This window comes from Phoenix dactylifera, chromosome 12, assembly GCF_051530095.1.
Source record: "Phoenix dactylifera cultivar Ajwa chromosome 12, Ajwa_hap1_PhDact_Kaust_v1.1, whole genome shotgun sequence".
NCBI classification, from domain to species: Eukaryota; Viridiplantae; Streptophyta; class Magnoliopsida; order Arecales; family Arecaceae; genus Phoenix; species Phoenix dactylifera.
In genome coordinates, this window is record NC_143201.1 from 1,327,892 (window position 1) to 1,340,934 (window position 13,043).

Below are 13,043 nucleotides of genomic sequence, written 5' to 3' on the forward strand. Positions count from 1 at the left end.
GGGAAACATGATCAAGATATTGACTCACAAAATCAACACTCAATATATTATATTTTGATAAAAAATAATTCTTTATGTTTTCCTTCTGTTCGTGCATACTAAGTTACTAATTTTTAGATTTTATATTAGATGTTTTTCGAAAGAAAATAAAAGGTGCACCACCGCAGCCAAAAAAATTGCTACCATCCATATGAATAAATAAACATGACGCTTTATTTAGCCTGACATAACATAAAATTTATGCATGTCATTTAGATTGCAGTAAATTGAATTTTCTCAAAAAAAAAGAGATTTTGTAAATTGAAGTATTTATATTGTCCTTTCTTAGTTAATTAGGTGGACTTTTTATCGTATAACTTATTTTTCCTGCATAAAAAATACGCCGGCATTTTGGTTAACTTTCATTTCTTAATTATCTAGTTAAAACTTTAGGCAGAACTAGAAAAATGCGAGCTTTGAGAAGGAGAGTGGAATTAAATAGTCAAGCAAGCAGGAAAAAGAGTTTGACAAAATAAATCACCTTTCTGCATCCCAGCTATTATGATCACCTCAACCACAGGACAACATGATTAAAGAAGAGTTAAGGCCAGCATGCAACAAATTAAATAGACCTCAGAGTCTATTCTACTTCTTTTTTTTATAGGACGGATGATTCAAATCGATAAGTAAGAATGCATCCAATAAAATTAAAAATAGTACTATATCACGGAGTGTCCGAGGCAGTTCTCCATCCCTAGCTCATAAGATACCATCTGATGGCTGGCCACATAGGTGATCATCCAATCTGCAGCTTCATTGGCTTCACGAAATACATGCTTGGTCTGAAAAATTTCTTCATTCTTCGTCATCGTCTAGATATTTTAAAGCAACAGGTGATTGCCGCCAGCATCTCTAAGATTTTTTTTGATCTAACTAATGACTGTAGCCGAATCATCCTTTAGGATGATTGAGCTTGGGCTACGATATCAAATGCTGGTCTGTTCATCTATTTAGGCATAGGCGGAATGGAGCTGCTGGCTTTCTATTTCCCTGCAGCAACGGTCACTTTTTATTCGGTGCATGTGAGGGATGGGCCCCGCCGGAGTTTGTCTCCGTTCAGCTACGCTCCACGTGCTACGAGACTCGGCCTGTCGGTCTACCGTCACCACTGGCGACAGGAAGCGGGTTTGTATCTTTGGCGCAGAAGAAGGATTTGCCTTCCTTCACGCTAATCCACCGCTGGATCATCATCCACCGGTCGCTTTTGACATTGTGAAGCCGATGAAAGGTTGTCGAAGCGCTGATCGAACGGTCGATTCGTACGAAGGAAAAGGAATCCTTCTTTTATGTGAAAGATACGGCCTCGGGTCCCATGTGATAACATGCGACAAATGGTGACGGGACTTGATTCCGGGTTTCCCTTTTTCTTCCTTTGATTTCGGTACGCGCCCATGTTACGCTGGGAATGGTTTCAAATCTAATATGACATCAGCCATGTATCTGTTTGCTATGTCTTCTTTTATGGAAAATCATGCAATCATCCCCTAAACTTTGGCCTCATCGGCCTCTCTTTTTTTATTTGAATTTTAATTAGAACTTTTAATTTTTAATCTATTGCAATATGATCCATCCATGAATTAATTTTAACATGCCCACTCTCTCATTAGCATCATTTTCTTAGTTTCACACTAGCGCTCATCTTCTCCCCGCTCTACTTTGCATAATTCCCAATCTTTGTCCGCCATGGAAAACACTAAGAACTAATATCCCTCTTGCTCTGGTCACCCATGCCTATGCCCACCATTAGCTTGTAAGGTATGCCATAGATCTTGCATTTCCCTTCAAATCCCCCTTTATTAAGATGCTCTCACCAAACCTCCAATCCAGAACTTATATCTCCACGAGAAGTGGTGCCACATTGTAGATTTTAAAAAGTTATCCAGTTTATAAAAATAAATATCTCCAGGGTATATCATACAAATAAGTTAGAGTGTTTAGAAGTTTGGCATGTGTTTGCTCTTTCCGTCTAGGCCAAGAGATAGATAGGTCGATAGGTGTGCCACCACATTAGAGTAGCTGAAAAGAAGATAATGGATGGGAGGATACAAAAGTAGCTAGGTTCAGGTGCCTTTGCCTTCAATGACTTTCGCCACTGCAGCACTACCAGTCGAGAAGGATGAATAGGGATAAATTGTAGTTAAATTAATATTACTCCTAAAGTAGAGTCTTACTGAAAAATAAAGTACAATGCAAAGCAAAATTGAGATAAAATAGAATTCATTGATATAGATATCGAAGAGTTTTTTTTTTATAGAGTACAATTCTATTTATTTATACTAAATGACAAACTGTAAGTAATTGCCCACCCATTTTAATGGTTGCTATCCATATTCAACCTCCACTCTTTACGACGATTTAGATAACTAATGCCAATTGTCCTCGTGCTACTCGCATTTATTGAAATGACCAGATCTCGTATTTTCTATCATATCGACAAGCATACGTTATCAGTTGAAACTCTTCTTATATCTCCATTCGGCCTACTTCATATTAGCACACCCTTGGTCATGCCTATATATTTGGCCTATAGTCTGATACCATCCAGTTGACTCAGTCAATTTCGATGCCGTGCATTCTTTTTAACCTTAATACTTGAGATTTTCTCTTGAACTCCTTACATGATGTATTCTCAGCCTACTATATGGCTAACTAAGTATGTGTCTCGCATATATCATTTTGAACAAGGATGAGTGTAAATTACATGCAATTCGACTTCCTGATATGATGATTCTATCAAGCTTTCTTTAATGGACAAAGTGGTCCATATTAAGCCTGGTGAACCTCCTAAATTATTTTACATCTTTATATATTGAATTTTTCTTGTAGTTAAACTAAAGAGTCAACAAAAAGAAAGAAATATATAGAACTTATCTTTTTTTTCCTTGCGGTCCTAACATGTAAATATGTTTTTTTTTCAAGGGAATCACAATTAATCACCACCATGGATATATTCATGCATGGGCAACACACATGCTTAGTTCTTCTGATTTAATGAGAAAAGGCACAAAGAAACCATAACATTAGAAAATTCCATAGTCCATCGAAATCCTCAATAATAATAATAATAATATAAAAAATCTATGTGAATGATCAAAAGTTAGATCAAAACATCTATATTTTGTGTGGCTTGCTGAAGAATCATAGCTGTTCATACTTCCTTGAAACCCTCAAGAATCACTTTCACCTCTTTTTAGAAGGAAGGTCATGGAAGAGTGAAGGGGAAGATGAGCGGGTTCGCTACTTAAAATTTAAGTGCAATAGTAACATGCAAAAGCGAGTCGCCTAAGTATCTGTTTCAGCCATTTTTAACTAATTTTGCCCCTCCAATTCTCCTGCGGTGGCCCGAACAAGACCCTGCACTTCAACTGACCTCTTTAGTTCAACCTAAAATGAATGTAACCCTTTCACAGCACTCAACGACCAAATGTAGATTTTTATCGCCTGTAACTCACGATACACACAACTTCAAGATCCACAATCTTGGGCCTTTAATAGTCCATGGTGGGTCATGTTTACCATCAATTCGGTTGTACTAAAACTTGAAGGGCAAGTCAACTGAATCGCCTCTTATGCAGGTGCAGCATTTCAGGAAGGTCCTCTAAATGCATCAGAGGACCAGCCATTCACAATTATGCCATTTTATAACTCTTAACTTTGCTGGTTATATTTACACCAGAGTAGGGTGAGCAGATGTTGTACCAAAAAAACAAAAAACAGCCACTTGAGGAGCTTAGACCAAAGGTGCCCCTTTGCAATAAGGGGTATAGCATTCTTGTGTTATCTTTTATTTTTTTTAAAAGGTTTAGGACTCTTTAGCTTTAATGGGAAGGTTCCATCCAAAAAAAAGATGCTTCAATACAACCCTTGTAAGTGCCAATCCTTGCATTAAATAGAAGCTGCTATAAAGTGCAAAATTTCAATTTGGTTTTTATACTAACCTTAATTAGATTTCTTCTCTAAACACAGCTTCACCCATACCATAATTATTCAACTTAGGATTTTTAAAGATGCACCGTGCTAGAGTCGCAACTTGGACCTCTAGTTGTTAAGCAGAAGATATGACCACCGAGGTAAGTCCCAGTTTACAAACACATTTCATGAAGATTTGTTGGTTATAGCCATGCTTAAAAACGTATACAATTTTGTGGAGAAGATATATCCCAATTTGTTTAAAAAATACAATAAAAAAAATAATGATGCTGCAATTTTTTTTCCTCTTCATGTAATTAAATGGGATACCGCTCGTCAAACAATAATAATTAATACTACCTACTCAAGTAATTAGTAAGCAAAATAATCAAGCAATTTACAAACAAGAGACAACATAATTTTTTAATATAAAAAATTCTTCAATATAAAGGAAAAAAACTACAAAACCTAATCAAGCCAAAAACTTTCACTACTTAGAATAATAAAATTACAATAGATCCTGTTTAGTTCAACTGCATAAATATCAATAAGATTTAATCTTCACTTCCACAACAACAATAATCACCAATAAAATAGATTTCAACTATAAACAACAAAATAGAGGTTAGATTTCACGAAGTATTGATGCTTGAAATAATCAATGAAGAAATTTTTTCGAAGACCAAAACCTTTAATCCGTAGCTTTTTATGTCGAAAATAATATACTAAAATTTTAGCTAAATTTGAGTAAAATCAACCACCCAACAAAATAGCACTCCTTTTTTCCATCTTATCTTTTTATTATTATTATTATTATTTTAAATGATGCGGGTCCGATATAAAAAGGACGGCACCAACACAATTCAACTTAAATCTTTTTAAAATTTCTTTTGTGTCTAAACTCTTTTTAGTAGCAACATGCATTTGCAAGTATATCATAATTAATAATAAAACAAAAAAGAATGATTCTTAGATCAAAGCAACCATAGTTTCCTCAGAGGTCTCTAATCCGCCTTGAACCCCTCCTTCAGCTCATACCCGCATCCGAGATCAAACCCGGATCCTATTAAACTCGGGTCCGGACAACGGATCCCGTGGGACTCGTACGAAAACGGATTGGGAACACGTAATGATCCGACCCGCTTCCACGCGCTCCCTCCCAAATGCCAAAGCACCCTGCGAAGCGTAGAGCGGCAAAAACCTCTCCAGCCACCTTTCTTCAAATCGCCGACGCCATGAGCGACTCTCGCGAAGAATCTCCCGACTGGCTTCGATCATTCCAGGTTTCGCTCTCGCCCTTTTTCTCTTTTCGTTTTCATATTTTCTTTTTTAATCCATTTTTTGCTTATTTTTGAGCTCCATCTCCTTTTCTGTTAGCTATTTTTTTTTTCGAAGCAATCTCGTAGAAATTTTGAATTCTTGATGTATGTTTCAGTCACTGGCATCGTAGATTTGACTTTCCTTCGATGCTGGTTTACTTTTAGGGTTTGTTTGTACTAAAATCGATACTTATTAACTGAATCAGGTATTAGGTCTTAGGCATTTGTTTAGTGTCTGTAGATCCCCTCTGTTTGAGATTTTTTATCACATTAATTCACCAAAGAATGGCTTACTATGTGTAATTAGGTTTGAGATTCTGGTTGTTTCCGTGGTCTATTTTTGACCCTTGTTTTTACTAATTTATGCTCAAGTTATTAGATTTTTATGATGTTGGATGACGATTTCGCTGCTAACTTCATGCAAATTGCAAGGTTTCGCTCTCTTCATCAGGGACCAAGTCAGGCTTTCTTTACGCTATCTTCAGCATCTGAGTCTTCCCCAGAAAGTAGTCTGACAAGGTCTGATCGTATCCATCGCAAAGAACCAGAGAAACCTCCAGAGGATTCGATTCTAATAGATAGTGGAGAAGAAAGCCCAGTCATCGAGACCAAAAAACAAAAGACTGTCAAAACTAAACCTAATCAAAACCTAAAAGAAGGTAGTTGAATAACGGAATAATATTACATCTCTGCTGTTTCTGCAATGTTCACATGCTAGATAGAATGCAGTCAATCAGTAGCTAATTCTCAGTTATCACTTCGCTGTTTAATCTCTTGGTTCATCTTACGTTTACATGATCCATCGTAGACACCTTGGACGTGCAAGATGATGGACCGATGGAGGAAGATATTGGAGGGAAACCTGCTGGACCTACTGTAAGATGCCAAAAATAATTCATCTTTTTATCTTTTTACTCCTTGAGCTAAACAAACTGCTGGTTAAGCTTAGATGCTACTAATGATGTTGATATTGAAAATGCTCATTATGCCCGTTGTTATTTCTCCACCAAGCATTTTAGGTTTAACAGATAGGTTGGTCATGGGAACTGATGTCTTGATCTTCCAATATATTGTTAATGTGCGATTTGTGTATTATTTCATCCATCTTTGAGGACCAATTCTATCTATATATTTTAGTTTTCTTTTCATGTGCAACTCTCTCATGGATCACATGTCCTTATGCACTTCAGATCTCCTCAAGGTTGCCCCTGGTGTTCCCAGACAAAGCTCAATGTTCAAAGGTATTTATTTTCTTGTTGTTTTCCCTATCTCTTTTTTCTTCTGTTTTTGACTGTTTCAAAATATTTTGCTTATGACATGGATTTCTTTTTACATAATTAATTCCTCGTATGAAATCCACATTCCATGCCTGGTTAATGACTTAGATATAAATCTGAAAAATTTTAGGATAAGGCTGGACCTTCATCATCACCAGAAATACACTTGCACCTGTATCATGCACAGCATAGTGATGTGATGCTATACGATTCAAAAATTTGCACAGAAATGTTTCGACTGTTCATTAGTTATTCATGTGGACAATCACTGGTTATTTAGAAAATTATGTCTTGGATTCTTGTCTATTAAAACAGTAAGATATTTGTCCTCAAAATAACGAGCAAGGTATTTATCTTATAGAAAACAAAGAGGATTAATCAGCAGTCTATTGCTAAAAAAGTATCCATGAAGTATTGGCTTTGTACTAGGTTTTGATGTGGAGTCTGTACTGTCATCTGACATAATTTTAACCAGCAACATTATTATCTTCCAACAGTGGTAAATAAAATATAAGTTAGTCCTTTGCAATGCCTGTTATCTATCTAGTGGACATTAGATTCATCCCTGTCAACTGTTACTCTACTTAATTGACTTTTTTGGAAGTTCACATTGTAAATATCTCTCTTTTAGTTATTGCTTTTGTTACATCCAGGCACTGATTGAATGTGATGGGGATTCCATAGACCTAAGTGGAGATGTGGGTGCGGTTGGGCGAATAGTAATATCAAATGGTCCTGCTGGAAACCAGGAAATGCTCTTAGATCTAAAAGGTATTGTTTACAAGTGTTCATGAACTATTTGTCTTGTCCCTGTTTGTGAAACAGATGATTTTGCCTAACATTAAAATATTTCACATGGTTCATACTTGATAATGGCATTCTCCAAATATCAAATCATCCATTAAAAAAAAAAGAAGAAAAAAATCTTTGAACTCAATTACGATACTTTTTTTTAGCACTATTCTGGAGAATGTACGGCAAATATTATGTCTGGACAGCAGAAAGGTTTAAAAAAAGTAATGTGTTTCCTCTTGGTTCAAGCTTTCAAATCTTAGATGGATTTAGAACTGGAAGTGACTCACTATTTAAGAAAGCTCAAGATTTCCGTGAACCTGTAATTATTTTGCTGATGTGTCGTATTAAGTTATCTTCTTTATTTAATCATTCCTACTTCAGAATTTAGAGTTTCTAATGAACTCAATGTTACTTGCAGTGTAGGTTAATTCACAAAAACTTTTCAGGATACTTACTTGTAAATCCCGTAAAAACTAAAGGGAAAATTACATTTCTGCCCACCAAAACTCCTAGGGCAAATATCTAATATTATTTGTTTTCTTAATTGGTCACAACTTTCGTTTGCTTTCTTTGTAAAATATAGGGTTCTGGACCTGTCAAAGGAACCATTGCAATTGAGTTACTTTTGCTCAGGTTCTTAATGAAGTAGAAGCAGATAAGAGTTTTTATGATTATGACTATCTTGATTAGCACTTGATTGATCACGTCATCCAAGTTTGGATCCGTTCTTTGTTTGAACTTATGAATGCTGTTATGACATGAAATTTATTTCTTTTACCTTCTCAATATCGGTCCTTTGGATTCCTTCTTCTTGAGCTAACAATGGCTTTCTGTTTCTTATCAACTCACAAAGTCTTTTAGAGTTTCAGTTATCCCTTTAAAAAACCTTGTCTATAGCTATCCTTGTTCTTTTTTTTTTTTGCAGCACTCAACAGTATCATGTCATGTTTGATATCTGATATTCCATATTTTCTTTCTAATTTACAGGGACCTTATATAAGTCAACAATAGTTCCTTCAAGGACATGTTGCATCGTACGCCATCCATCATAATCTCAAGACTAGATTCATCTCTAGCTTACTCCTGAGCTCAAACATGTGATTTTTCTATGATATGAGTTTCCAAAAACTGTGATAGCTTGATATTAACAAATAATTTCTGAATTTTCAGGTTAGTGTCGGACAGTCAGAAGCAAAGGTCTGTCAATAAAAACCCCAGATTAACATTTTTTTAGTTTTCTGTTGGGTATGTGCTTTTAGGATAAGAAATGCAAGCTCAGTTGGTATCTTAACTTAATGAAAGCGAAATATATGGCAATTCCCTTTCTATATTCTTTAGTTGAATTATGCAACTTGATTGATGAATCAGAACTGATTCTATGATTCACAGCTGTTACTTCTTTCTCCTGTCACCAACAGGCTTCATTCTCCCATGACTTTTCACAATGCTCAAAGATTGTAGAAATAACCCCATCCTATTTTTTTTTCACTGGGCAGTTGCTAAAGCTGACACCAGGTAGTTGGGGAAAGGCTTGGTGGTTATAGTTATTCCTTTCTTTGGGCTATGAAATGACGGCAGATATTGATTCATTGAGATCTGAGCGCCACATTTCATTGTTTTCATGCATACAAGTTAATGTTATTCTATTCTAAGATTCAATTATCTTTTATTTTACTTGAGCCCTAGACTTACGAGATTTAAGAAACTGGAACTACATCTTCTTTTCCCAAATCCTATGATATAAGATTGAAATCATGAATCTAGGAGTTCATTACAAGTTTAGCATAGCCCACATGTAAACCTATTTTGGTTAAAGAAACTTGATGACGTATAACTTTTGCATGCAAAATTCTAATGCAATTGGTACTGTAGCAGAACTGGGAAAAAACTAATGCTAGTTTATGGCATTTAATGTTTTAAGAATTATTGAGGTCTCGCATGAGTTTCCTGATCAGCATGCTCTTCTGGTTGGTGGTGTGCTTGTTTCAAGTTCTATGCCAATAAGATCTGCAATTAATCTAGTTGTCCCTGATATACCAGTGCCCAGCCTGAGATTGTTTAGATGTTTATATTTTTTTATTCCAAATTTATTTATCTAGTCGTCGATTTGGGATGATGACTGTGCAGATAGAAGCTATCATGAATGATTTTATCCAATTGGAGCCTCAGTCTAATGTGTTTGAGGCTGAAACAATGATTGAAGGTAAAACTTATTTTTGCTTACAGTAGTCACTTGTTAATAAATATTTGGTCTTGTAAGTTGAAACACGACAATTTCTTCCTTGGAAAATCAGTACGACCCTTCTCCTTATATTCATTTTTGGCGTATGATCATATTTAGAGGAAGAATATGTTGCTTTTGTCATTGCTTGCAACAAGAACTTACTCCTATTAGTCCTATATATGTCATAAAGTTTCCTCACTTAAGCATTTAGTATAAATTTTGCTATTGATATCTACTAGATTAAATCACCAGTGCTTAAGAACCCATCTTGCTTTTCCTTAGAACTTCAGGTTGAAAGGCATCATCATATTTTATTGTTATTAACCGATCGTGTATGCATTCACTAGTTGTGGCAGTCAGTAATCATTGATTTGCCATTCTCAATCACTTCAATTAAGGGCTAATGGTATTCTTTTTGGGATCATATGGGACCGGCATTCCTTAAAATCATTAAGCTATTACATGAAGACCCAAAGTACGGGGAATTTTAAAGCAAAACAAGTTGAACTACGGAACTAAATGGTAGCTATTAATTAGCTGAAGAAATCTAAGAAAGTTTAGCATCTTGTGGATATTTCAGGATAGTCTCCTGAGATAATTCTGCCTTGGGGAAGTTGTCTTTAAGCGCATCAAGTGAAAAACCTACATCATGGTGGAGTAGCCTAGCTCAGATGCATGGAAAACCTACATGGCATGCCAATATTCATTTTACATATTCAAATGGCTTGTTCTCATCTGCGTTCTCCCTGTTGCCTTATGCAGTTTACTTCTATGCATATTTACGTTTATGCCTTACTATTACTATTACCATTTGTTCTATAACAAGTAGCTCTCTCATTTTGAGTAGGAACACTTGATGGATTTTTTTTTGATTCGGAAGAGGAGGCAGATAAATTGCCTAAATTTTCTGTTCATCAAAGTGATCAAAAAAATGAAAAAGGAGACCAACCAGATATGAAGACGCAAATCGACAAGTCATCGGTATGCTCCAATGCCTAATTAATTTCTTTTAGACACAGTTTGTAGAACTGTAAATTCTTGCAAAAATGCATTCATTTGTTTAATTCGGCATTCATTTAGGAAAAATTTGTATTCCAATTTGGATGAAGTTTTGCTTCTGATTCTATTATGTTGTTTGTAATGGTGGTTTCACATGTAGTTTGTTGGAAGATAGCTCTGCAATTATTTTCTTCTAGAACTAATTCCATTAATGCTTTCTCATTGATTTTTGGACCAACTCAGAGTGCCTTCTATTGTTGTTTGTAATTTTACATTGCTAGTTGTACTCACTCTTACTGTTGGGAGAGTCGTCTGCTAACTCTTTTCCTCGGAACCAAATTTTATGCTCTTTTATAAACCAATTTTAAAACACTTAAAATATTGACTTTGGATATATGATATAAGATAAATGATTTCAAATGCTCTTCGCCAACTTACAGTGAAATAAAAAGTTGTTATATTTTTTTTCATAACTATCTGTGTTGCTTGGTTTTTGTCTGTAGATGTTTCCAGAACCTGGCTAGCTGTTCTGGATTTTTGGGTATGGAGAACTAGGCCAGATAAGTGGTCATGTAGTTGGCCTTCATGTTTGTTTAGTTGTGTTGGGGGGACTAGTGTGGTCCAGTAAGAACTAATGGTTTCCAGCCTTCCAATAAAAAAGCAGTTCTCAACGAACCGTCTAGTACTTTCATCTTAGAGGGACATTGAAGATAATCAAAAACTGTGTTCAATTTTGGATGTCATTATCAGCCCAATAGAAAGAAACGAAGAGAATCACTGGAAAATTGATCAGTAGTGTCGCTACTTTTGATGCAAGTTAACCAATACAGCTATTTGACGGAAAGGTAGGGAAGACCAAAAGTTTTGAGAACTGGTTGGTTTCCTCTGTCCGATCAGACGGCAGGATGGCAGCTGCAATATATCTCAGGACAGTAGTTTTAAGAACTTTTTCTGTCAGATTGGATGTAAAACAGTTCCAGTGGCATATTGCCGTTACCTTAATATATGATTTCCTAAGGGCTATCATTACTTCATTGAACTGGAACCTGGTTGTTATGCAGGATATTAGCACTACTTTCTCATAAGTGATGCCCTTTAAACTTATAAATTTGCTTGTCCTTTCATTCCAAAATGTTGCTGCATGGGTAACTTTCAGGACTTCATATGCAGGGTATAGTGTATAAGAAGGCAAAAACTACTGCAAGGCCATCCAAGAAAGCAGCAAGGAAGTCTCAATCTGTAAAGAGAACAAAGAAGAAGAAATGAGATGAACGTGTGCTTGGTATAATCTTGTATCCCTGCATCCAATTATTTCAACATTAGTTACTATTAATTAGTTGGAAACGGGAAAGAGAGAAGGGCTGGGGGTGGCAGGGGCATTCGTTTCTGTTTCTTTCTTCTCATTATTTGCTGAGCAAACTCATAACATTCATGGGGCATCACATTTGTGCAATGATTAGAACAAACTACCGTCAGATGCACATTGTGCTCGTATCATCCGAAGAAGATGATAGTTTAGATTTCGACAATTTAATGGCATGGATGGCAGGTTTCACCGCATGTCAGTATACGATGCAGAACTCATGCGAGATCTGCTCTTCTGAGCCTAGATATATGGCATTGTTGATTGTGTTTATCAAAGAAATCGCTGATATATGACTTGATAAGCTCAATCAACTAAGAATTTGATGCGTGCTAAGAATTCGACTTGTACTAGTGATAAACTGTTCAAAGATCCTAATGTCTACGGCTCCAACTCACCGAGTTGTTTTGTTCTCTGAAATTCCAGACGGTCACGTAAACAGGTAACAGGCCACTGGAAGGAACTGCGGACTGATGCTGGGCCTCACATATCGGCTTACCTAGAGAAAGGTTGCTTGAAACAACAGATATATTTTGGATTTCAGATGTCCAGAAATCTCTTTTTATTGTCTCCTTGTGCTTGATTTCATGTTCGCCTTTCTACGTGGCAAGTCTACTTGCCATGTTTTCATGCTGTCTCTTTGCTACCTGACGCTGAGGTTATCAAATCCTCCTTCCTACTCAATTATCTCACCAAGTATATGTCTTGCAACTATAGTTGGTGAAAATGGGCACCACACGATCCCCGATCATGAATAGGGGTACGTAATCGCCTTATGACACTGGATCAATGGTTGGTCTACGGCATTTCCTTGTTTGATTGGTTATGGAATAAAATCTGGCAGGCGGTACACATGATATTATTGATCCATCTATGTGATATGGATGCTCGAATTTTTCATACCAGAATAGTGTAGTGAAAGTGCTTTGTGTGTGCGCTTGCTAAGTATTTTTTTTGGTAGAAGGTTTGAAGATATTTTATTTCCAAAAGCTTGGACAAGTAAGGATGTGTTTCATTCGCGGGAAGAGAAGGAGGAAAAGTGAGATCAATGGAAAAATAAAAAAATAATTCTTGTTTGGTTAGAAATTTTAAAGGAGAAAAATGGGAAAGTAGTTTTT

The 13,043-nt window shown here is 36.0% G+C and overlaps 1 protein-coding gene across 1 annotated transcript; it reads left to right on the forward strand.

Moving 5' to 3' along the window:
- Nucleotides 1–5,070: 5,070 nt before the first annotated feature.
- LOC103713097 (uncharacterized) lies at nt 5,071–12,793 on the forward strand. Its single transcript, XM_008799882.4, has 11 exons — nt 5,071–5,231; nt 5,719–5,926; nt 6,076–6,143; nt 6,458–6,508; nt 7,198–7,315; nt 8,327–8,373; nt 8,510–8,536; nt 9,467–9,542; nt 10,411–10,544; nt 11,733–11,844; nt 12,352–12,793. Exons 1-10 carry the CDS (start codon nt 5,112–5,114, stop codon nt 11,826–11,828), a joined length of 945 nt encoding a protein of 314 aa, XP_008798104.3. The 5' UTR covers nt 5,071–5,111; the 3' UTR covers nt 11,829–11,844; nt 12,352–12,793.
- Nucleotides 12,794–13,043: the final 250 nt, after the last annotated feature.

Coding starts and splice junctions, on each gene's coding strand:
- LOC103713097 (XM_008799882.4), top strand. CDS start 5,112: ATGCCAAAGCACCCTGCGAAGCGTAGAGCGGCAAAAACCTCTCCAGCC. Junction 6,144..6,457: donor GGAAACCTGCTGGACCTACT/GTAAGATGCCAA, acceptor TATGCACTTCAG/ATCTCCTCAAGGTTGCCCCT. Junction 7,316..8,326: donor AATGCTCTTAGATCTAAAAG/GTATTGTTTACA, acceptor TCTAATTTACAG/GGACCTTATATAAGTCAACA.